Below are 25601 nucleotides of genomic sequence, written 5' to 3' on the forward strand. Positions count from 1 at the left end.
AGCAAAATGCTAATATTTTGCTGTGGTTCGTAATCAAAAATTATTCCTTATCTAGTAAATTAACTGTTAAAGTTTATCGATTTACCATACGATCCCCAAAAGTGGTGACATCAGGTAACCTTTTTGACCTCCCTTCCAATTTTTTTCAAAAACTGTTTAATGGGCATTGAAGTAAGGGATTGCGTATTTGGACTTAAGAGTGAAATTTTTACTTCAACAAGATATTTTGGGTGTCAAATTTTAGTAGTAAGCGACCAGTTTGCAGTCAACGGCTTCCTACTGGATATGTGCAAATAATTATTGCACAAATTCTGATAATCTAATTATCATCGTAATTCGTTAAATTTTCGCAATCGGAGATATGAATAAATATCGGGCTGACGTAAAGTTATGAACATTCGTATGTGCGCCTCTAACGTTATCGACAAATATGAATAATCCAGAACTGTACCTGCAAATCGGAACGAAGATTTTAGATCAATACACATTATCAGTGTTGGGAGATTATTTACACAGATTTATAAATGGAGATCATGGAAAGAAGACTATTTTAGATATTGGAGCGGGACCCGGACATTTCACTTACAATAACATCTATCTTCCTCTGCGTCATCAGGTTGGTCAACTGATAGGTATTGATCAGTCGGAAAAAATGGTCAATCATGCCAACCAGCACTACGGAAATGAGCTAATTAATTTTAGGCAATTAAACATAGAGAAAAAGGAGGTGCCCGAGGAGTTTTTGCACTCGTTCGATTACGTCTTTTCATTTTGGGCTCTGCATTTCGTTAAAGATGAAGAGTAAGTCTATCGTGTGCCAAAACTAACGTTGCAGTTTTAATTGTAGGCAAACGTACATTAATATACTGAATATGATGAAACCTGGTGGGGATGCTCTACTTCTATTTCCAGCAAGCTGCGTTCTCTACGACGTGTACAAAAAGGTTTGGAATCGTCCACGCTGGTCCGCATTTATTACAGAAGATGACTTTGTAAGAACGCCCTATAGCAGATTTCAAAGACCCCAAGAAAGTTTTTCCAATTTTCTAAGCGGCGTTGGGTTTAAGACACAGGAATGCAGTTTAAGCAAGATTTCTTTGAGTATGTCAGACGTGGAGATTAAAGGTAGTGGCATAATCTTGATATTTCTTCTACAAAAAAGGAAACTTTTTAGCATTCGTCGCATCAATCATCCCTGTCATGGATAAGATACCGAAAGACTTTCAGGAAGACTTTCTGGAGGACCATCTCAAAGAATTGTTTACTCGTATTAGCTATAATGATGACTTACTGTACGTTCTTGATTATAACATATTTGTGGTACATGCAAAAAAGTAAAATTCCAAGTTTTTACTCATGTGAATTAGTGCGATAGTGCTTAAAGTTCGCCAAACTACGGCGCAGTCTTCTAAAGACTAAGCAAAACCCACCAATGAATTTTATACATTATTCCAACAAGGTCAGTATAAGCTGGATTGTTTGGGTACATGCTCTGACGTCTTCTTCAGGACTTATATCCATTTCGTTGGCGTTCCCTTTTTCATGATATCTGGATGAGGTTTTTACTTCTCAGACAGACACCTCTCGTTCAGACATTTCATTGTTCCTCCTTTGAGAGTACTCTCTTTCGACACTTCGTATTGGAGATATCCAAATGTGCAGTTTTCACACCATTGATGATACGTAATCACTTATACTTTCGCTAATTAGTTAGACATCCGTGCTTAGCTCTCGCCCTGATGTTCCACTCGCCTTTTATGAGTACCCTCTTCCGACACTTACTTGTCAAGGTATTTTCTTCCACTTCACCAATAGACATGTCTCGTCCAGTTGATTCATTTTGCCTTTGAGAGTACTTTCCTCCGATAAACCGCACCATCCTATCCATGGAGCAGGAGGAGAGAGATGGAACAGAGAGGACAGCTCTTGTCGCTGATGAAATCCCAGAAAACCAACGCCCGGGGAAATAATTCTAGGCGAGCATGGTTTACGGGTTGCTCTACCTCCGAATACGCCGCACAGTACCTCGACCACAGGTCAAACTGCTTAAAAACCTCGCCAGGGTGTCCGAAAGATGGAAGATGCCTACCGCCATTTTACCAGGCATTCCCGAGAAGGTGCCGGAGACGTAAGTCAGGAAGCCGGCCCCAAGCGTGGTATTCATCAAGGCCCCCGGCATCAACGGCCTCGCTTGTTACGACTGCGAAGAAATGGGAGTAATTCGCAGTAATTGCAGTGTGCAAAAAAGGCCGTCAGCCAGAGGATCTCCACTTTTTCCTCGCCCATTGTACAGGGTGGCCAACTAAGAATGCGAGGTACTGTATCTGAGAATCTATCCATCGCAGAGGCTTGTAGTAAAAAAATTTATTACTAAAACGGCCACGAGCAAAACCTGGAAAATATTTTTAAGTTTCTGAAATGACCGCTAGGGGGTGTAACTGCAATCTGGAATCTAAGAAAGTGATGTTTCTGGGAATTCCGCTATATTAACCTAACAAAAAAATGTCCGGTTTTTGAAGACGATAATCTGAACAATTTTTGTTTTGACAATTTTTCCTGTATCACTAAAAATGAAGTGGTGGGGGGTATTTAAAGGTTTCCGTAAAGAACACCCTGTATCTTCGAAACGGCTGAGCCGATTTAAACAAACTCGGGTTAATTGAAAAGAGCTATTCTTCAGCTACAAATATTATACTATTTGAAGTTTTGTTAGTTTCACATATCACCGCTTGAGGGCTTTTTTCGACATTCCAACAGAAATGGTTAATTTTCTCAAAAAAATTAAATGCATTGGTTCGATTTTTTTTCATGAAAAAGTAGCTAAATGATGCCTAAACAAGCTCGCGAAAACAGCATCTCGATATCTTGAGATATATACGAGTAGGTATATGACATAGATAGATATATATCGTGATGGTCGGCATTTCGAGCATTTACGGTGGCATTAAAAGCACAAATTATATAATAAAAATAATTCCGGAAAAATTAGCTTCAAAAAATTAAATTTTGAGGGTATAAAATTTTCTTTAGCCTACATTTTAGGTTAGGAACAAGATATCAAGATGCGGTTTTCGCGAGCTTGTTTAGGCATCATTTAGCTACTTTTTCATGAAAAAAAATCAAACCAACGCATTTAATTTTTTTGAGAAAATTAACCATTTCTGTCAGAATGTCGAAAAAAGCCCTCAAGCGGCGATATGTGAAACTAACAAAACTTCAATTAATATTATAATATTTGTAGCCGAAAAATAACTCTTTTCAATTACCCCGAGTTTGTTAAACTCGGCTCAGTCGATTCGAACATACAGGGTGTTCTTTACGGAAACCTTTGAATACCCCCCACCACTTCATTTTTAGAGATACAGAAAAATTGTCAAACAAAAAAGGTTCAGATTATGGTCAACTTCAAAGACCGGACATTTTTTTGTTAGGTTAGTACAGCGGAATTCACAGAAAAATCACTTTTTTAGATTCCAGATTGCAGTTACGCCCCCTAGCGGCCATTGCAGAAACTTAAAAATATTTTCCAACTTTTTCTCGTGGCCGTTTTAGTAATAAATTTTTTTACCGCAAGATACAGTACCTCGCATTCGTATTTGGCCACCCTGTACAAATAGAGATTGAACGGTGGCAGACACAGGTACTCGCCAAAGTCTCACAGGTACCACCCTCTGTATGTCCACCTACCAGCCAAGAACTGCCCGGTCCATGTAAAACAAGTGAACCTGACCATGGCAGATGGTAGGATAGGAAACGTTCTGTCCACCACCGTACCCGTCCGACTCCAGAACAGCATCATACATACTACCTTCATAGCCTTCCCAGAGGCGTGATTTGGGCTGTACCACTTCAAACCAATGCCCTTTGGGTCCCAGTCAGTTTCCAGAGGCTCATTCACCGCTTGCGCACCGGGATACCGGAAGTGCCTCTCCTATAGCTTACCTGAACGATTTAATAGCTCTACCAAGAACACCAAACAGCACCTTATGAGTCTGGAGCAGGTATTTCGGCGACTTGACCAGTTCAAATTTCGCGCTCGCCGGCAAAAATGCCACTTCGCCTGCCAACAGGTTAAATACCTGGGGCACATCATTACGCCCCATGGACTCCAGAAAAAACGGCCGCCATCAGTCAAATGGTTACGCCTCGGAACGTAAAGCAACTCATGACGTATATTCAAACACGTCGATTCGTGCAGAGATTCGTTGGACTGGCCCGTGGTGGGTGACACTGTATCAAGGCCATCTGGCCCACCACCAAAAAACATTTAGATTCGATTAGCAGCGTTCATTAAGTCAATTATCTCTTCGTCTTACTCAATAAGAACTATCATGGACGGGTCAAAGGATAAAATTGATTAAATTTTGGTTAGCAATAAACAAACGTGCCAAGAGAAATGCGGTCCACTCATTTCCTATTGATTTATTCCTTTTTCATAGGAATAAGGGCGAAAGAATACTTCTTGAGGGTTACCATACCTCACGGTGCACTTGACGGATCGCTTAAGAAGACATGGACAGGCAAAGATTTCGTTTCATTTACTGGAATACCATACGCGCAACCACCGATTGGTAGTTTAAGATTTAAGATTAAGGTAAAGCCATTGGTAATAGTTCATTTTGAAAGGATCGTGTTTCTAGCCTCCATTACCAGCGGAATCATGGGAAAACGTGCTGGACGCGACGACGTACAAGTCCATGTGTGCACAGGACAATGTGTTAATGAATGTTTTGGAGGTGTCCGGCAGTGAAGATTGCCTTTATATTAACGTCTACACGCCACAAGTATGATTTCTACATTTTCTATGGTTATCCTTACAATATGCTCATAGATACGTCAAGATAGCAGTGATCTCCTACCATGTCATGTTTTTCACACATGGTGGTGGGTGGATGGCCGGCAGCGGAGACGATGCATTTTGTGGACCAGATTTCCTTTTAGACGAAGACATTGTATTAATTACCTACAATTACAGATTAGGTGCGTGTACATCCTCTTTCTACGATTCCCATGTCTCTTTTAGGTCCCTTAGGGTTTCTCAGCACTGGAGATGAAGTTGTTCCTGGTAATAATGGACTTAAGGACCAGGTTTTAGCTTTGAAATGGGTCAGGGATAACATCGTTTACTTTGGTGGTGACCCTAACTGAATTACAGTTTTTGGAAACTCCGCTGGCGCTGCGAGCTCACATTTTCAAATGATGTCGCCTCTTACACGAGGTAAAAACAATTCCACCTCTCATATTTTACTATAGCGTTTATGTAGATTTCGTTAGTGGGGCCATCATCCAAAGTGGTTCGGCTTTCGCTCCGTGGGCACTAACGCCTAAGGAGGAAGCAAGAAACAAAACACTTGCGCTCGCCAACAACTTAGGTTGTGCGTCTACTGAAAGCAAGCATGTGGTGGAATGCCTTAGAAAAATCAGCGCAGTTGACATCGTGCAAGCATCTTCAAGACTTTACGTTAGCAAATTACTTTCTTGCATACACTTGGTAACTTGATTTCTCAGGAATGGGCAACGGCACCAGTAATAGCATTTAAACCTGTAGTTGAAGGTGAATCGGCCAACGCATTTCTGCCGGATACGCCTGAAAATTTAATGAGATCGGGTAAATCGGCAAAGGTTCCAGTGTTGTTCAGTTTCACTTCGGGGGAAGGCATATTATTTACAGGATGTAGGTACCTAAAAATTCCATTACAAGAACACTACAACTGACACTAATTTTTAGACATTTTTAATAATAGTAAGCTTACAAGAGAATTTACTGAAGGGTTTGAAGAGCTGGGACCCACCACGTTTTTATACCGCGACTACAAAAAGTATTCTGACATTACAAAAAAGATTCGATCATTTTACTTAGGAAACGAGAATGTCAGTTTGAAAAAAGCGTTGCAAATTATTAACGTATAGGTAGATCTTGATGATTACTTGGTCACGCATTTGAAATTTTAGATTGGTACCGACATACTCGTAGTCTATCCAATTCATATATTGACAGACATGCACCTGAAATATGCAAAAACGCCGGTTTACCAACTGATGTTTGATTATCGTGGAGCAAGATCCTATGGAGACTTGTACGGGGATCCCTTACACAATTACGGTACTTACCCATAAATAATGTGCTTCCATTGATACAGGCAACTCCAACAGGTGTATGCCATTGCGATGAATTATTGTATCTTTTCAAAACCAATTTATACGGCGTTTACCATGAAAGTGAATTAGAAATGAAAGCCGTCAAAGGGATAACAAAGTTATGGGCAAACTTTGCAAAAACTGGGTAAATCGGTTATAACTATTGATTGTTCGTTAATGGTCAACGGTTTTAGCAATCCTACACCAAACTATGAGTTCTCACCGTGGGATCCGATCGACATGAATAATTTGACCTACTATCACATAGATAACAATTTCGATGGAAGAACTGTAAAAAATGCACTATCTGATAGAATATCATTCTGGGAAGATATTGCATCCAATTACGATAAGAGGCCTTTAGTATAGATCTATTTGATAATAGAGATAATTGCTTTTACTAGTTAAGGGTACCTATATTGACTGTAATATGGACTTGCCTGTAGATTGGCAGCATCTCAAGATCAGTAGAAGCACATATTAGTAGGGGTTGTAACGAGTTAATCATTAAAGTGTTATACCCTTAACAGTAAAACTTTTTCCCACTCCCAATCACGCATGCCATCTTGTAGAGGGTCAATAATACACAATTTACTTTGAATTTTGTAAGTATAAGCATTTGCTTACTTTTATTCATACGGGCCAAATAAGTTCTGAATCCGTTAAAGAAAAGACCTTTGTTCCTTGTTTAGAACCTTTTCCAAACGAACGACTTTTTGTGTCCGAAACATAAAAAAATAATATTCACAATTTTATTGTAATAAGGCAGTTGCAAAACCTTGGTGCTTTAGGAAAAAACCATATTTGCCCAACGGTGGCAAATCGGTATTGCATTGATTTTGGTACCACCTTGACCGTCTTTATCATTAATCTTCCATGATGTGATGTAGCGCATCTCGATCTCCAAAATTTTTGAACCCATATAGCACAAAGTAGACCCATGGACCATGACTGATGTCCGTCTATGTACAAATGGATGTCCGTTGTGGGTCTATTTGTGTACGTTGGACAGACGATGGATGTCCATTGTCACAAAAGTGCAATAGGCTTTTTGCAATAAATGGATTGATCCTCCCTTCTTTGAATTAAAATATCAAACTAACTAAAGTGAACTTGATAGATATTCAATTGACTTACGGCTAGCTCTTAACAAATTTTATGATGAAGAGTTAATGAGAGTTCTTTCCGTTCTCCCTGAAAATAAGATTTATCACTTGATTTCGGAACTTGCCTGCTAACAAAATTAAACACAAACTTATTGCACAGATTTAGTATATTTAAATCTGTGCTAATATTCCAGAAAAGCCGATAGTCATCGAGGCGCCATAAAAAATTAGTCATCGGTGATATGAGCGAAGGCGAATGTGATGCAATCTTTCCGGGAAGAATGAAGTTGTAGAACATTTCGAATCGTTCTAGAACAATTGTCGTTTACTGTATAAGCAAATTGCAGCGTATTTCAGTTAGTTCCAGCTTCGATGTACTTGAGTGATGCTATAAATTGTAAGTGATAAATAATAATTACTGGTATAAATGAATACATTACCATAAAGCTTTGAATATGTTGGCAAAAAACCAATCGCTGAAATAGATCCAACGCATGAGTAAAACTTCAAGCGTAAAAAATCTTAAACTTCTATAATCGGCGAACATTTGCCCGTAATAATTTAGCCCAATTTATAGTGACATACGCTTTTTCAATATACCCGCAAACAGCATTACGGCGAGGCATCCGCCTTCGGCTAAACAGCGTCGTTTATTTCTTCTTCTTCGTACTTAAAGGTCAAGCCACCTCCCCTCACCCGTTTAATATCGTTTTTCGCTGGCGATTCTCGAAACACCGCTTCCTCGCCCGTATTGACCACCTGCCTTCGTTATCTTGTACTTAGCGTTGTTAGGAAACAAAGCCAATTAATTTGTCCGACAACGCCTTAACAAATCACTTTACTGGCAATGTAAAAGGGCAAGTTCCGTTTTGTAAATAAACAAAATAAATAAATAAATAAAATGCTCTCAACGAAATTACATCTTAATAAATTTACATTAGCTTTTTCCCCACCCCCCCATTAATTTCACAACCACTCCCACTTAATATATAACCTAAATCGACGGAGCGAGATGGTCAGCTACCAATAAAAAATTACTCCCTAGACACTGACATTACATCTCAAAAACACATGGGTTCCATGAAAGTCAAAATTTGCAAATTTTTTTAGCTTCCGATTATATAGCAACATTGAAAGGATATTTTTTATTACGCCATTAAAAGACGAAGGGAAGATCCCATGACATCCTGCCTTGCTCTTAAGGAATAAAGTGCGCTTAATGCATTTGGAAATTTAGAATAACAAATCCACGAAATTAAAAAAAAATCAACCACATAGAAAATTTACAGGGAGTCTGAATGTGGTATGTTACAGGTCATACGTAAGTTTGATTTAATTGCAGTGCAGAAACAAGAAACAGAAAACAAGTTAATTATTGATAAGAAGCTATTTTGTAGGTGGCAGTTAATAACAAAGGATAGTAGAAATCCTTACGGGGAGATTTTTGGAAGGCATTCGTTCTTGGGCAACGAGATAGTTAATACATGTTCTAAGATTTATTACGGTTCGAACTGCGATATAGCACGTCAGTCTGAAACTGAAGCTTCATTCTGTTTTGAGTTAACGGCATGCTTTACCGTATTGTAAAAATAAAGTTTTAGCGCAAATAAATTAACGGGCTCATCCGGAAATGAAATATTACGTTTAAACGAGATAAGGTATTAACATTATTTCGTTGTATGTGCGCACTATAAAAACAGATAATGAGTTTCGGCTAAGGAATAAACCCATATCACATTTCGTGTAAAAATTACGTCGGCAGAGTTCAGGTTAACCAATTTTCAATTACCTACAAATTAAATTATTCTGTTTGGAGCTGTTTATATACTAAATCATAAGGGAAAAAAGTTCATTGATGTAAAATAGTAATTTTTATTATACCTGCATCAGAATCGCTCTTGGTAAGTCACTGTACAAAACTCTAATTTTATTTGGTTTTCCCTTGCCTTGCGTAGATTAATTTTATTTTATGTTGTGGAAAAAGAATGTGAATTTTAGGATTTGATTTGTAATCGTCGAACAATAAACACGATTTTGAACCAGCAAAACAGTAACGTTACTTCAAATATGACATATGAAATCTGGGACTGAAATAAAAAATCCTCTCAGATGACTTACTGCAAATGAAAAAGGGGTGTTTGGCTCGTATCCTTTGTTGGGAGCCTTTACAAATGCACGTGGTTTAGAGCAGGTATTCCGCAAAATCTGTTTCACATTTAATCACAATATTGATTGAAGTTTTGAATGCATTCACCAAAGAGCAGAAGATTTAAATACCTTTGATATTTCCTTCATATATGCCAGCATTAACTCTACATTTAAGACTTTGCTTAAATGATGCTCCCTATTCATCCACCCCAACAACCTTTCATATTCCTTATAGTAGGTTTTCACATTTTGATTTTGCAGGTACAAACTTATTCTGCTTATGCAACAATCACTGAATGGACGGTGTATTATCTTGTTCAACCGAAGGTCGTAAAAATTAGTAGTAGATAAAACCACGAACTAAAAAAATTTGACAAAAACTTAGAGACAAAAAAAGTTTCACGTAAATAAGGAAAAACAGCAATTTTTTTGTTCGGAGTGTTACCAGATAAAAAATTCACTTCATATAGGGCTCGTGGGAGGTCATTTTAAAATTCTGGGCAAACATTCATGTTCAAATAATTAATTCGCTAATGTCATTTCAAAGGAGGGAGGTTCAAGATCCTTTTTATGCAATCCTGTTGCAGAATAAATAGCATTATACCTCAAGAAATAGCCAAAAACGTTAACAGAAGAAGAAACGGGCGGGCAGAGATATTTTGCCGTACAGGAGGCATTGAATGCTATTTACCAAAATTTTAGATCGATGGTACTTTCCAGTCAAAAGCTGCCGACCGCTTTTTGTGATGTAAAACCACCTTCCGTTTGCGGAAAAGAAATACGAAGGTTAATGAAATTGGGCGTTTCGAACATGTGGAGAAAGTATAAGGTGAGGTGATGTAATAGAGAAATTATGCAAAAACAATTGAACCTACAAACCAAAGTCTATTACTGAGATAAAAAATATCGTTTTAACGTAGATATGAAATCGTAGATTTTATACGAAATTAGAACCTAATCTGATAATTTCGGAAATTTTTGTATTCATTAAACTGTGTAATGGCTGAAGTGGTCGAAGATGTTGTTGACGGCCAAGCTAATGGTTAGGGTATGGATTCTAATTCGCTACCATGGAAAATTGTAGTTACTATGCCTTTTCCAGAATCCCTACAATACGATGCTAAGAGGGCGAAAATTTTATCTCGATCATTATCCATTTGACTACTTGAGATAATGGTCGAGACGCGCCGAAAGTGCTTATGACGGTATAAAAGACGACAGAATTGCGTGTTAGGCTACCTTTGGTATCCGATCGACGAAATGACGGGATTTCTACTGTTACTGCTCTCAACCAGTGTTTTTGGTAAGTGTTACTGTTTAATGCACTATCGCAATTAACATGTAACAAACTATGCAGGTGCCACCATAAACAATGACTGGCGCGTTGTTGGCGGCCAAAACGCACCTGACGGTGCTTTTCCTTACCAAGTCTCTATACGTGTCGCTGGAGAACATAACTGCGGAGGATCCATAATTGATGCCACCACCATTCTCACTGCTGCTCACTGTTTGTCTGGGTACGTAAAGGAATTGAAAATGAATTTGAATTTATCTTTTTTACTTCGCAGGTTTGAAGATATGCGTATGGATATCACCGTTGGTTCCAATACGCTTAATCCAAGTGGCGATTGGTATGAAATCGCTGAACGCCGAATTCATGAATTGTATAACCCAATGGAGTCCGTTAAGTGCGATATAGGACTATTAAAGTTAAAGACTCCACTAGTTTTCAGTGATAAGGTTAAACCTATAAAACATCTAGCAGTTGACTATGTTGATAGCGGTGCCGACTGTGTCCTGTCCGGGTTTGGAATGATGAAATTTCCCGGACCGGCAGCCAACGAGTTACAATATCTGGATGTGGTCACCGTTTCTGTTGCCAAGTGTAGGGGTATGTGGGATGCTGCTGGTTGGGAATACCTCGCAATTGACGATACGCAAGTTTGCACTTTGACAAGGTCTGGTCAAGGAGCGTGCAAAGGCGATTCCGGTGGACCATTAGTCACTAGGTCTGGAGTCCAGATTGGTATTGCGTCAATGGCAAACCCATGCGCATTAGGGACACCCGACGTCTTTACCAGAGTCTCTGCCTACGCTGACTGGATTGAAAAGAACAGGAACTAAGTTCTTCTCCTGTCAATTAGTTGTCATGTTACAACGTAATAAAGAGATACTAACTCGTAACATGTTTTTGTTCAAATTCATTTTCCTTTTATCTCAAAGTTTACCTTCAACAATTTTGTTATCACAATCGCTGAGTATCCATGCAAAATTTGAGAAATGCTACGGTGCTCTCAACACCCCTGACATTTCAATATATGGATTGCCACAGATCTGTCTTTATCGTTGGTTATAGAAATGGGTAGTACCTGCCTGTCAGTACTTTTCCAAAAAAAGGCTTGTTGCTAAGGCTCGCAATTACATTTTTGAAGGTTTTTGTAATTGTAGTAATTACTAGCCCGAAAGGACCTTGCCTTCTCTTCGTTTTGTGAGTCAATACGTCATAGTAATATAACATGTAAAGATGTTTTCAAATGCAGCACTATCTACGAATACCTATCTGCATACTCGTCGAGATACTCGTATTGAATATTATCCCTAAGGGAACATACTGTATCTAAATAGGTATAAATAAAACACGTAAATCGGTTAGTAATTCATATTGCGGGTTGGCCGGCAAAACCAGCGCTAGGAACAAAGTACTGTAAATTGGAAAACAACATTTACGTAGAATCTCTATGCATTTATAATTCAAACTGTGACCAGTATAATTATAAAAGGGCAATTTGTATTTAGGATGGGTTATAAATGGCAATACTCATGCTGTTCGAGAATGCCGTTAAATTGGCAAATAATCTAACACGATCATATCATTACTAGATGGATGCAATAGACATAGAGATAAAAATGAATATCTTTGTAATTGTCAAAGCTGCACTCACTATTCGAAACGCAAAAATTACTTCTGCCCTCAACAAATGCACAAATACCTCTCCCTAAATTTTCCCTTTTTAAGCAAATCCTAGACGAAAATTGTTAATATCGACCGTGCTCCGAGTCGTTGTCGGGTCGATAGGGATCATTAAGTTCCCTCGTATAGCGTTATATTTGACACTTTTATTGTAAATTATGGCCCATTTCAATGTAGGGCAGAAGAAAAAACACGTGTTCTACGGAAACGAAACAATACGCAATCTTGACTTCTTTTGTCTCGCCAGGGGCGGGTTCGGGAATATTTAAATATTCAAATTCGGTTCCATTACAGTGTCGAAACTGTCAGAGCGGTAGGATGGGCCACCTTTGGTCTGTCGGAAAGCAGGGCAGGTGGAAGAGCTGTCGCATTAGTAAGCGGCGCCATATCTAACATCGTCATAGGACAGCTGTGAACTGCGCACCTTTCGAGGATGGAACCCAGACCTTGAATATTTCGTAGGCTTTTACCTTTTGAAAGACCCGGTGCAAAAAGTGGACACACTGAGGCTTACATGCGGCAGATATAAGTTTACCGCGACTGAGACTCCCAAATGTCTCCTGGAAACACACTTTCCCACTTTCCAAGCTCCGAGGACTAGGGAACTTCGGACTCAGCAAGAGGAGCTACCAGGATCGGTGCAAGGCCGATGAATGGAAAGTAGCTGCCCGGGTGGTTATTGAAGGATCTCTTATATCATGTTCCGCTCATTTAAGTGTGCAGAACCGGACGGAATATTCTCAGCTCATCTGCAGAAGGGCATGGGAGCGTTGCAGATATCGAAGATGCGTTTAACAACACCACATTCGATTCCATTTGGCATTGATGGGCAATTGTAAAATGGAACCGCACCATGCTCGGAAGCAGGGTCATTATTTCCTCAATCGGGCCGACGGAGACTTCAGTCACTAGAGGATGCGTGCAAGGTGGAGTGTTGTCTTCACTGCTGTGAGGCCTAGGAATAGGCGGGCTCCTCCGTATTATGAACATTATGAACGGGGACAGGAAACAGCTGGGTAAGGTACAGAAACCCGCATGTCTGGGAGTCACTGGAGCCATGAAAACCACGCCAACTTTGACCATGGAGGTACTCCTGTGACTAGAGTTTTACATTGTGGAGGCAGAGGTCCAAAGGCTTCCATATGGCTAAATCATTAAGACGATGCAGCGTTCCGGGCTGTCTTACTAAGGCTAAACAGTTATAAAGTTACTTTCCAGGCTCAGTGGCAACAAGCAACTGGACTCGGCCCAGGATCTTCTTAACAAGGCCCCTTAGTGACAAATATGGGTCTTCTAAGCTTTTAAAACGGAATTGAAACTTATCACGCAATTTTGTTAATCAATCAATTTCTTCGTTCTGATCGATACGATAGTTTATACCTTAAGAATAAAAACCTACTCGCAATGACCATCCGTATGAAGCGCTACATATAATTTTACTCGGTCGTACCGCACTCCAAATATACAGTGTGTTCACTTAAGTTCGCAGCATCGCGGAAACATTTTTATTATTAACATTTAAAAAAAAGTTAAATCCTTCAATAAAAAAGTCTGCATGATTTGAAACCTAAAACGCAACCATCAAATATCAAAATTCGTTGTTATTTAGATTATTGGTATAGATTTCATTTCATAGTTCCCTTTTCTGCCACTAGAGGTCACCGAAAGTATCTTTCTGTACTTCAATAATATTGATCGATTTCTCCTCCCTTGGCCTGTCGCTTGCGCAAAATGCCAGAAAATTATTTAACTTGACTTTGGTAACAAAAATTTGATAACCTGTAAGCTTACCAAATTGTGGCATTTTGATGATGAATTATTGATACAAAATCATTTATTTTACATATATTAACTAGAATACTGTGCTAAATAATAATTAACGAGCTTGATTCATATTATTTGACATACTTGGTATACGACTGAAAGAATTTCTGGTGGTTGCATTTTACTTTTCAGTTCATGCAGGACTGTTTATGGAGAATAACTTTTTTCGTAATATAACAAAAAAGTTTTCCATGTGTAAGTATGAAAATTGAATGGCAACTTTCAAAACGCTTGGTTTATGGTGCGTTACACTTGATACCTTGATAAACTTCTGCTGACGTTAGAAAGGGATGGTATAGTTATCGTTCTGTTTCAGTTAAGTTTACGTTACATAATAGCCAGTTACAATCATAGATAGATAGAGAGTAAGTGATTGCATTATACAATTATTTAGACAAGGATCGTGAACTTAAAAAGTGTCTCAATTTCCGACCCCTGCCACTGATAACTTTGTAATTGTAACTCATTACCGCCCAAAAAATGCTGTAAAATTAGTACTCTAGTACACTGATTTTACTAATCACCGAATGATAAAATTACAGTTAGCATAAAAATGTATCTGGTCGTATTACAGATCACATCCTTCATCTACATTTTTTTGGCAAACGCCGATAATACGTTAGAAATTAAAGTGTCACAAGGACGGATTAGAGGTGTTTTAACACAGACATGGACCGGTAAAAGTTTTACCTCATTTACTGGAATTCCCTACGCCAAACCACCAATTGGAGAACTAAGATTTGAGGTGCGATGACTTCATTTTCTGATCGTGTTACCTAGATTTTTAATTTAGGCACCGGTACCAGCAGAACCGTGGGAAGATGTACTGGACGCGACCAAATATGGATCGATTTGTCTTCAGGACTTATTATTACTGAACATTACGGATGTGCCGGGGAACGAGGACTGTCTTTATCTGAACGTTTACACCCCTCAGGTAATTTACTACCTGTCTCAAAGAAATTCATTATTGTGTACAGAGACGACTGGGTGGCGATCGTCTAGTATCCGTAATGTTTTATAATCATGGAGGAGGCTGGATGCTTGGAAGCGGCAATGATGAATGGCACGGACCAGGGTTTCTTTTGGATCAAGACTTGGTTCTGGTTACGTATAATTATAGATTAGGTAAATTGTAACTTCAGAACAATACAGATGACAATTCGTTCCTATTAGGTCCACTTGGGTTTATTAGCATGGGAGATGATGTAGTGCCGGGAAACAATGGCCTAAAAGACCAAGTTTTAGCTTTAAAGTGGGTAAAAGAGAACATCATAGCTTTTGGTGGAGATCCTAATCGTATCACCGTTTTTGGAAATTCAGCAGGCGGAGCAAGCACGCACTTCCAAACAGTGTCACCGCTAACCAGGGGTTTGTTTCTGGCCGTAGGAAGCGTATCACGTTTCAGTTTGTTTTAGATTTAATTAGCGGGGCCATTCTTCAAAGTGGCACCGCTTTTTCGCCGTGGGCGTTGTCTTCTAAAGAGAGAGCGAGGAACAAATCATTGACTTTAGCGGAACGGTTTGATTGTGCATTATCTGACAGTAGACTTATGATAGAGTGTCTTAAGACACCATCTGCAATGGAAATAACGAAAGCATCTCAAAAACTTTATGTGAGTGCGTGTAAATACATGCATAAGTCACATTCTAGTTTCAGGAGTGGCATAAACATTCTTCAATACCATTTCGACCTGTCATTGAACACAATATCAAAAATTCATTTTTGCCAGATCACCCTGCAAACATAATCGCATCGGGTAAGGCAGCAAAAGTTCCCATCATGCTCAGTGTAACAACCGAAGATGGGTTATTAATGTCAGGAGGTGAATTCACAAACAAACATGTACGGAGTTACCCTATTTGTAATTTTAGGTTTGTTTAACCACAGCGAGATTTTTGATCAATTTACTAAGAATTTTGAAAAGAATGCGCCATTAGCACTAATCTACGATGATCTCACGTGGACGAATAAGATTCGGTCGTTCTACGTACATGGTCAAGAAATTGACTCAAAGCACACGTCGGAAATTACCAAGGTAACCGGTTTAACAAAACATTAACGCTAACTTACATCCTTAGATGTTTACGGATTGGTGGTTTTTCTACCCCATGTACGCAACGGCTCAGATGCACGCACGGTTTTTAAAAGAAAATGTTTTCCAGTTATTGTATGGGTACCGTGCACCCAGAACGTACGCAGATAAATATGGGAATGACAAACACAATTATGGTATAACATAGTGCAATGTTCCTGATCACTTTGTAATTCTGCAATTCTGACAGGTGTTGCGCATTGCGATGAGCTACTTAACTTTTTCACCACAACGCGTTATGGAATTTACCACAAGAGCGAGCTTGATATACGAGCTGTTAAAACCACTACCAAACTTTGGGAAAATTTCGCACGAACTGGGTAAATCTGATCGCATTGTTGTGGGTAAGTCAATTGTACACTGTTTTTAGGAACCCGACCCCAGATTCCGAGTTACCCATTTGGCAACCCACGACTTTGGAGAACTCCAATTTATACTTCATCGACAATAACGTGGAAACCCGGATGGTGGATAATGTGTTTATGGACAGAATCGCCTTTTGGGAAAAATTAATGAATAAGAAACGAAATCAAAATGTGGAATTATGAAGAAATAATTGGTGAATTGAATAAGTATAGTATTTTGATAGTTTATCTCAGACTTTAGTATCAAAAATATTGCTCACAGGATCGAGCACCGAATGAATCATCTTGGGAGCAACTATAGATTAGTGCGGTACTAAGATACTATAGTCATTTTTACGGTAGATAGTTACAAAATTGGTTTCGGACAAAACGATAAGGCTATGGATCCCTGTGGACCGTTATTTAAATCTCCTAAAAATTATAAAATTCAACAACGCGTACTGAACAAACTTTTTAGCACAAAATGGGGTACACGTGCCCGATAAGAGAGGAATAAATTAGGTTTCAAGGAGAATCGAGGATATTTCATAGTGCTCAGTACAAATATTTTCTTTAATGTTATCGTAAATTTAGTTTGTCAAGTTCTTAGTTAACCTTTGATTGATAACAATAATATGTTTGATATTTTTTAATCTTGAATGTGCAATACCATTTTTTGTAGCTACAAGTACCAAAAGTACATCTATATCTAATATACAAGCTACAATAGACCATATCTTTTTTTTTCTAATTAGAATAAAAAAAAACATCTAAAATCGTTTTGTCGATGTTATTATTTTAAAAGGAAAATAAGTATCGTGCCATATTAAAGAAGCTGCAACTTCAATAAGAAGGGAATTAGAGAGATTGTAACTTAAAAATGAACATGAACTTAATGATGAAGAGTATAACAGTATGACGAAATTAATACTAAATAGGAAAAGGAAGCAAAGGTTTGTAGTTTCTGATTAAATTTAGCGACCAGTTTTTCTACGTAATTGAATTCTATAACGCGTTAGCCGTGTAATGACTTGGGAAGTCTTGGTGACGGTTTGTCATCGATAATAAGAAATAAGATTATTTTTATGAGGATTCTCTAACCGAATGTGTTGATATAGAATTACACCGTGCACTTTGCCTTAAGATACACTTTGTGAAATTCAATTCTGATTATCTCACATGCTAAATCTTGTGTCATAGTTTTGGGAAACTGTAGCCCATTACAGAGAACTTCTATCATTCGCACAAAGGTGTTGGTGCGCCTTTATTTAAAATTACAATTTTCAGTTGAAAATATACACCAAGCAACAGGTGGGTAACTGAAGTTATAATAATAAAAAAACTAAGAATAGAAATTTATTTATGCAAACAATTTTATGGAAACACAAGAATCACACTAAACGAAAGAGAAAAGTGGATAAAGGAGAAGAAGGCCAAAAAAGATAGCGAGGCAGAATTATGATTAAATAGGGGGGGGGGGGGAGCTAAGAATGGAAGAAGCTTCAAAGGAAGATATAAGAAAAGTACAAAACGCGGAGAGGGTGGAGTTGGAGAAGACTAGTAGGGGTTAAAGAGAGGAAGAGAAGGGGTAGAAGAAAATATATGTTGGTAGGTTTAAAAAGTAAAAAAGAAAGAAGAAGGGAAGCAGGGGAAGTATACACGAGAAAGCGTAGGGGCGGGAAAAAAGGAGTAGCAAAAGTTAGATGAGGTGCGAAAGGAAGTGGAAGAAAAGATGGAACAAGGGGAGTAGGATGTGAAAGAGAATCACGAAAAAGTGAAAGGAAGAAGCAACGAGAAGGGACAAAGGAGAAAGAGAAGAAAGAAAACAGCAATTGTAAATAATGGAGAAGAAGAGGAGTTGAGTTGGAGAAGTAGAGAAAGAAACAAAGCCGGTGATGATAAATAAATAAATGATAGAGAGAGGATGACGAAATCGAGAACGGAGGAGCCGAGTAAACACTAAGAGGAAAAAAGAAAAAAAGGAAAGAACACTAGAAAGAAGAATAGAACGGAAAAAGCGAACAATATTATGAAAGAAGATAGGGTGCAACAAGAAGGGGACATACTATCAATACAATACAATGCTAACAAAATATTCATAAAATCTAATGAAAATTTAAAAAAAAATACGCTAGCGGATTAGAATTTTTTTTATAGTATTAATTGATTTTATTTAAATATTATATTAGAATTATAATGAAGTGGATGATCCATATTCTTATATTTGGGATGTATAATTAAGAAATCGTTGTCTTTCCCAAATTTATTTTTAATCTTGTTGTTGGCTTACATATATTTATATGTTTCGGCCATATAATTTTAATGGCCATTATCAAAGCAATAGGTATATGAATTTATATGAAAGCGACGTTTGTATTTATTATTCATTAATTTAAACCGAAAAATCAAAACTTTTTTTAGATTTTCACTTATATCTTCGTTTCGGTGCATTTTACCTACAGAAGAGTTCTACTCAATGTTGTAAAGAATTAAATTTGCTGTAATTGACGTTTCTAAATTTTCTTTGTAGGACATTATGCACTTTTCAAGAAAATTAAAAAAAATCATAGCCTCATTGCAATATTTTTTTGATATGTGCTATTTCCTCTCTCCCCGTTAAGATTTGGTCTCTTTTTGCCCTTTTTTTTAGCGGATTTACGTAAAATCTGAGTCTCTTTACGTGTCACTGCACTTATAGAGGCTCCTAGCAGATCATTATTCCAGATAAAGCATATATAGTAATCTGACATCTCTGCTTTTGATGCCATTATCCGTAACTATCAGTCCTAGAGAGAAAATTTAAAAAAAGTAAATTATAGGAAATCTAATTCTCTACAATATTGAGTAGAACTCTTTTGCAGCTCAAGTGCACTGAAACGAAGGTAAAAGCAAAAATCTGACGAAAGTTCTGATTTTTCGGATTGTTCAATATGGCGGCGGGCGCAGAACGAGGGGAATTGTGCATTTTGCATTTTAAACACTTAATAACTATCCTAGACAACATATTAAAATATAACGCTACCGGACCCTTTTTAAAATAACCCCCTCTATTCACTGGATTAGGCCTAGGCTGCTTGGTTTGGATTACCGCTGGGTAAGCACTTAAGCAGTTGTAGAAAAAACCGACAGACGGCGTTCAAAGTTATCTAGAAAGAAGCGCGCTTAAAGAACGTGAAGTCTGATATATTTCCCATATTTTTCCGATATCGTGTAAAGGAATAATTAATTAAAAGCTTTCGTATTGCATACTTGATTTTCCGTATACTACTTCTCCAAAATTCGGATTTCTTGACTTTGCATTTTTAGTGGCAGAAATCATCAAAAAGGATCAAAATTACCGAGGATGGAGTTTCTATTCTACTGTATTTTTTAAGAGCCCGTGGTTCGGGTTGAAATCGAAACAAAGATCGAAATTATTTTGGGGTTGCAGTACAAAAGCCCTATTACATAAGCCAATTACGTGAGCTTGTTCTGAAAGGAGTACAACAGCAATAAGCTGAGATTAACGAATTTTATCAGTGATTAATACACTCCATTAATATATAACCAATCAGCTTGGTGATTGTTTCATATTCTAACCAATCAAATGATTTTTTATCTGATTAAAAGGTAGGCAGCTTTTTATCGGCGATTAAACGTTCTGTAGCTTTTTGCCAGCGATACAAATGCGCGTATGAATGCGTAAAATATGTAGTGGTTGTAAAATTTACTGTCTTTTATTAATCCTCTTAAATTACACTCGATCCTGGTTTTACATCAGGATAATTTTATTTTTAATTCACTCAAATTTTGTTGCTTCCTGGAAAAAACTCTCGATCAAAAGCACATGATAAAATCGTTCCTCTTTTTCCGTTGCAACAAAACTTTCGTGTAAAAATAAAATCATACGATTAAAAATCAAGCTCTTGTGTATTTACTCCCGATAAAGATACGATTTCTTTATAATCTCCATAATTTTAGTTAGAGTGTGTATTGTTTGAAAAACTAAAATGGGAAGATATACTTCGTATGTATTGAATTTGAATTTGTTTAGGTATAGAATTATTAAGCATATGTATTATTCAGATTTTTATTTGATGGGGATATTTTGAAACTTAATTAGGAGTAGGTTTTTTGTCTTTTCAAAGAGGGTGTAAGGATTTGTTTTTTTGACTCATTGTTTAAGCGTCATAAACGTAATTCAGTGTTAATGAGCTTTTTTTGGAATTAGCATGTCAATTTTGAACTAATAATATTTCTTTCCACATTTTTGTTACAAATTATTTATGATGAAATTATTTATAAGTGAAAAAGAAATCGACTGAAATCTGTGCTATTTATAACCCAGTGTTATGTGAGCTAGCTGGCAAGCAAAAGTACGAAAAGGTAGGTTACCAAACGCACTTCAAACAAGGGAAGACGACGGAAATTCCAGGAAGAATATTACATGTGAACATCAACACCCTGAACCCAATTCCTTTGTATGCTACCATTAAAAAATGCCACTCAGAAGTGGAACATTAAAAATAAAATTAAGGCATGAGTTCTGCAGGACTTCCAGCCAGTCAATAGCGTATTTTTGTTTCAAAAATGCGCTAAGAAGTTGGGATATTTAACCGGCCAGAAGGTGTGATATTAAAGAATCAAAATAGCTACTATTTGTCAACGTACTATTTCATTAAGAACTTTAATCTTCCCTATAACTCATCTCTGACTTCGTTCCACCTGGAATTAAACTTAATTTTCCTTGCAAAGCTCAACCTTCCGGGCTCCCAATTTTCCCCCATACTCATACGGCCATGTTTATCTATGAGATAGTACTCGTGTTTTTTGCTACTAACAGGATTCCATTTTATTGTCAATAACTTATCATTAGGAGGTGTTGGATTGCTAAAAGTTGCAGATGTGCATTACATTTTGTAACAAGAACTCTTACCCTGTTCTTGCAAAATTAGTCCACAGTGCGACTATTACATCCGTCATGCGCTTATCTTCTTCACTTTCTTCTCTTGGTTTAGCCACATATCCTTGGCGAAATAAGTAAATTAGTTCGTCGCAATGGCAAGAACCTGTAAAAACCGTTCGCTTAGAAACAATGAAACAATGAAAAAGAAATCTAAAACTTGCCATAGTTATATTGGTCTTCAGGATGCTTAAATACTGTAGTAAAGGTTGCACCCCCTTGGTATCCAAATAGGTAAAAATAAACTGGATTATTGCAGTAGTTAGTGTGCATTCTTATTACTGAGTCTGTTGCAACATAAAACCATGTATCGGTAAAGGCCTGAAAATGAGTATTAGTTTTTAACAGGTGCGGTGACTGACGTACATTAGTCAATGGTGCCTTGGAGGATTCGTCAATTGGTCTGTCACCAAGATAAAACTTTCGGATCTTTTCAGAAAGCCCGGTTGTATTGTACGTGGCTTGGTCATATACAAAAATCAATGGTGCGATTCTGTTAAAATCTGAATTCAGTTCTTCAATCAATTTCTCGTCTTTAAATAATGCTACAAGTACACTGTAAAATCGTGATCAAATACGGTTCGGTTATATACCAGAAGATTTAATTGCACCGTCTTCTGTTGTGAAACCAGTCATTAGGGGCACCCGAGCACTTTTCCTCGATCTAATAATTACAGCTGGCTCCTCAGTGAGAAACGCACCTTCATGAGACGGTTCCACTACCGGTTTAAAGGGAATCATGGGGTCATAGCCGTATTCCTACAATTACTAGGTGTATGCAAAATCTAGAGTTAGTAATTTAATTACCAACAGCCGTTGCTCTTTCTGGACGATTTCGTATGGATCTACAGTCCTCATGCATTCTACTATTGCCTCACTAGAATGATTTGGACAGTTTACATAGCCCGCCAACCTTTTTGCATAATCAAGTGGTTTCAAGCTGATTGCCCAAGGTGCAAGGGCACTTCCACTTTGAATAATAGCGCCCGATATCAAATCTAAAAGATTCTATTGCAAAGCATCACAAACGCACAGGTGCTTACCTCGGCTAAGTGGTGATAAAGTGTGAAAGTGGGTGCTGGCTGCGCCGGCCGATTGCCCAAAGATCGTGATTTTGTCGGGATTGCCCCCAAATTGTCTAATATTATTTTTCGCCCATTTTAAGGCCAAATTTTGATCCTTCAATCCATTGTTGCCGGGTAGAACTAAATCACCGGTACTCATAAAACCCAGTGCACCTACGATCTTAGTTTTACGCAGTCACGCAATTGCAGATTGTTCACTTACCTAACCTGTAATTAGTTGTAACCAACACGACCTCTTGGTCTAATAGTGTTTGTGCTCCATAGAGCTCTGAATCTGAGGTGCCGCACATCCAGCCTCCTCCATGAATAAAGAACATCACTGGAAGGGGGTGATCTTTGGCATTCTATAGAACGAATAAGAAATGTTTGTCGTAAACTGTTTGTTTTTACCTCTGGTGCATATACGTTTAGGTATAGACAGTCTTCGTCTCCCTTTATGGTGAAGTCGCCAATGTATACGTTTACTTGTGGGCAACTGGCATGACTTCTTGTGGCATCCAGAACACCCTGCCATGGCTTAGCTGGAACTGGTGGCTACAAGATTACAGCATGACAAATAATTTTAAACGGCACTAGAAAGTACCTTAAAACGAAGCGCTTCCAATGGCGGCTCCGCGAATGGAATTCCCGTAAACGAACGGAAAATTCTGCCTTTCCTAGTTATATCAAACCATCCCTTCAGTACTCCCTGTTCTATCTTGATTTCCAGGCTCGCATTGGTCACAACGAGTGTGCAACACAGAACTGTCACACAAGACAGGAAATACTTCATCAACATTTGGTGAGTTTAGGGACTGAATAAAAAAAATAACTGCATAAACACTTCTAAATACTGAAAGGTTGGATCATGTGAACAAAATTATGTCAAAATCGTAAATGAATTTTTTAAAAGAAGCACTACAATGTCCATTAATAAAGTTATTAACGAATTACTTTAATTTTAAAAAAAGTGGCCTAAATTCTTTAGAGTACTAACGAAAATTACTTACTTTCTCTTATATTGGTGAACTTACTGTGGACAAATGACAAGGCTATTTAAAGTTCATTTGATTTGAACTTATCGTCGAATTGTCAAAGTACACTATTAGTCCAGTCGATATCACATTTTATCTAGAGATATTCTAAAGTGCACACCAGGATGCCTATCCCAAGTTTTCAACCTCGTTGACCGTGTGCTAACTGGAAGGGGGGCCACAAATCCCAAAATTTTCGGACTTTTCTCAGTTTCTCTCTTATATCTTGTGAACTAAGAATATTTTGGTATTATAGTGCATTAAAAAGTTGTAGAGCATTAAATTGCAATCCTCCCAGAATGATTAGATTTCAGAAACTTGCTTTATACGGTTTCAGCTTTCCTTAAGTCAACGTGCTTCTGTGTTAATAATGGATTAATTACTTCGGAGACAAAAGTTCATCATATTGGGCGGTTTGGAGCACGTAGTGCATGCTTAGAGTATTTTACCTCGCTTCTATATTTTTGGTTAGTGCAGTTTCGTGATGTGCCTCTAAAATATCAGGTAATTCGCTGCTTACTATAATATCGGATGTTTCATAAGCCGATTAAATCACATTTGCTATCTACGGAAGTTTGGGTGCGTGTGACTCCAGGCTGGGTAGACAATCTATTTCTTGGAAACCTCGTATCGTGGCAAATGTTCCCATCGCTGTCCCATTGGACATAAAAATCGTTGCTCCTTGGTATGCCTTTTTTGGGATGTTGTCTCGTTCGTACCACCGGAGCTGCCGTTGACAGGACGATGTGTGGCTTCTTGTAGAACTTCTTGGCGTAGTAATCGTGTCTTGGATCTTCTGAAAGGTCCATGATTTGTGAGTGGCATTATCTGAACTTTCCGTGGTCAGTTTTTCTATCTCCGTATTTTGGGCACTTGAGACCATTTCACAATGTAGCACTTCATTGTGACCCGAACCCGTGTGGTAACGCCGCACCGACTCTTTGATAGTTTGAAGGACTAAATGTAGCACTTACTGCGAACGAAACCCTTGTGGGACCAAATGTAACATCCGGCTCGAAGGACCAAATGTAGCGTTATGCTCACCCATTCAAACTTACACAAACTCAATTCTTATAACTCAAACCCGGTACGTTACCGATAGTTCGAAGATTGTTAACTGATACTGAAATTTATTATTAAAGTGCTGTTTAAGGGTTGCTTGTTTATTATTTAAACATAATCTATCAAAGGTAGAAAAGTGTTCGGTGTTTTACAAAAGTTACAACTCCCGTAACGTAAGTGTTCTGAAACTGATGGTTTGTGTAAAGGGCTGTTTAAGGTTTGTTTGTTTATTATTTAAACATAATCTATCAAAGATAGAAAAGTGTTCGGTGTTTTACAAAAGTTACAACCCCCGCAATGTAGGCGTGCTGTAAGTGATAGTTTGAATTACTTAAAATATTGGGCAAGCTTAAAGCATATCGAAATTTATTATTAAAAGGCTGTTTAAGGGTTGTTTGTTTATTATTTAAACATAATCTATCAAAGAGAGAAAAGTGTTCGGTGTTTTACAAAGTTACAACCCCCGTAACGTAAGTGTTCTGAAAGTGATGGTTTGAATTACTTAAAATCTTGGCCAAGCTTAAAACATATCGAAATTTATTATTAAAAGGCTGTTTAAGGGTTGTTTGCTTATTATTTAAACATAATCTATCACAGATAGAAAAGTTTTCGGTGTTTTACAAAAGTTACAACCCCCGTAACGTAAGTGTTCTGAAACTGATGGTTTGTGTAAAGGGCTGTTTAAGGTTTGTTTGTTTATTATTTAAACATAATCTATCAAAGATAGAAAAGTGTTCCGTGTTTTACAAAAGTTACAACCCTCGTAACGTAAGTGTTCTGAAACTGATGGTTTGTATTACGTAAAATATTGAGCAAGCTTAAAGCATACGGAAATTTATTATTAAAAGGCTGTTTAAGGGTTGTTTGTTTATT

General features: G+C 37.8%; 6 protein-coding genes across 9 annotated transcripts; 5 read left to right on the top strand and 1 right to left on the bottom strand.

The window, feature by feature from the left end:
- The first annotated feature begins 382 nt into the window (after positions 1–382).
- Positions 383–1357, top strand: LOC116172599 (juvenile hormone acid O-methyltransferase-like). Its single transcript, XM_031489836.1, has 3 exons — positions 383–801; positions 848–1125; positions 1175–1357. Exons 1-3 carry the CDS (start codon positions 431–433, stop codon positions 1336–1338), a joined length of 813 nt encoding a protein of 270 aa, XP_031345696.1. The 5' UTR covers positions 383–430; the 3' UTR covers positions 1339–1357.
- A 2505-nt stretch (positions 1358–3862) lies between these two features.
- On the top strand, positions 3863–5155 carry LOC116172602 (esterase SG1-like). Of its 2 annotated transcripts, XM_031489840.1 has the most exons (4): positions 3863–4594; positions 4641–4784; positions 4832–4980; positions 5024–5155. In XM_031489840.1, the coding sequence occupies exons 1-4, from the start codon at positions 4397–4399 to the stop codon at positions 5052–5054; spliced, it is 522 nt and encodes a 173-aa protein (XP_031345700.1). In that variant the 5' UTR covers positions 3863–4396; the 3' UTR covers positions 5055–5155. The 2 variants fall into 2 exon arrangements, with proteins under 2 accessions (XP_031345700.1, XP_031345699.1); XM_031489839.1 differs by having other exon boundaries at positions 3865–4594; positions 4832–5062.
- LOC116172598 (esterase FE4-like) lies at positions 5088–6632 on the top strand. Its single transcript, XM_031489835.1, has 7 exons — positions 5088–5218; positions 5265–5461; positions 5509–5674; positions 5729–5904; positions 5953–6103; positions 6154–6283; positions 6333–6632. Exons 1-7 carry the CDS (start codon positions 5197–5199, stop codon positions 6505–6507), a joined length of 1017 nt encoding a protein of 338 aa, XP_031345695.1. The 5' UTR covers positions 5088–5196; the 3' UTR covers positions 6508–6632.
- Positions 6633–6830: 198 nt separating this feature from the next.
- LOC116172586 (esterase E4-like) lies at positions 6831–23788 on the bottom strand. Of its 2 annotated transcripts, XR_004145707.1 has the most exons (14): positions 23643–23788; positions 23237–23447; positions 23044–23187; positions 22856–22997; positions 22612–22806; positions 22376–22566; positions 22162–22327; positions 21935–22113; positions 21733–21889; positions 21542–21674; positions 21277–21495; positions 7685–7720; positions 7276–7632; positions 6831–7216 (listed from the first exon to the last, which is right to left on the bottom strand). XR_004145707.1 is itself a non-coding variant. In XM_031489818.1 (11 exons), the coding sequence occupies exons 2-11, from the start codon at positions 23429–23431 to the stop codon at positions 21303–21305; spliced, it is 1695 nt and encodes a 564-aa protein (XP_031345678.1). In that variant the 5' UTR covers positions 23432–23447; positions 23643–23788; the 3' UTR covers positions 21262–21302. The 2 variants fall into 2 exon arrangements, 1 of the variants encoding a protein (XP_031345678.1); XM_031489818.1 differs by lacking the exons at positions 6831–7216; positions 7276–7632; positions 7685–7720 and having other exon boundaries at positions 21262–21495.
- Positions 10536–11576, top strand: LOC116172600 (chymotrypsin-1-like). The gene is made up of 3 exons (XM_031489837.1): positions 10536–10695; positions 10750–10909; positions 10961–11576. The coding sequence occupies exons 1-3, from the start codon at positions 10653–10655 to the stop codon at positions 11514–11516; spliced, it is 759 nt and encodes a 252-aa protein (XP_031345697.1). The 5' UTR covers positions 10536–10652; the 3' UTR covers positions 11517–11576.
- On the top strand, positions 14672–17493 carry LOC116172595 (esterase FE4-like). Of its 2 annotated transcripts, none has more exons than XM_031489831.1 (11): positions 14672–14932; positions 14981–15124; positions 15168–15315; positions 15364–15558; positions 15606–15802; positions 15847–16012; positions 16062–16225; positions 16269–16419; positions 16473–16602; positions 16653–16841; positions 16889–17493. In XM_031489831.1, the coding sequence occupies exons 1-10, from the start codon at positions 14741–14743 to the stop codon at positions 16828–16830; spliced, it is 1665 nt and encodes a 554-aa protein (XP_031345691.1). In that variant the 5' UTR covers positions 14672–14740; the 3' UTR covers positions 16831–16841; positions 16889–17493. The 2 variants fall into 2 exon arrangements, with proteins under 2 accessions (XP_031345691.1, XP_031345690.1); XM_031489830.1 differs by having other exon boundaries at positions 16653–16854; positions 16910–17487.
- Positions 23789–25601: the final 1813 nt, after the last annotated feature.

The sequence above is a fragment of the Photinus pyralis genome, unplaced genomic scaffold (assembly GCF_008802855.1).
Source record: "Photinus pyralis isolate 1611_PpyrPB1 unplaced genomic scaffold, Ppyr1.3 Ppyr1.4_LG5, whole genome shotgun sequence".
Taxonomy (NCBI): domain Eukaryota; kingdom Metazoa; phylum Arthropoda; class Insecta; order Coleoptera; family Lampyridae; genus Photinus; species Photinus pyralis.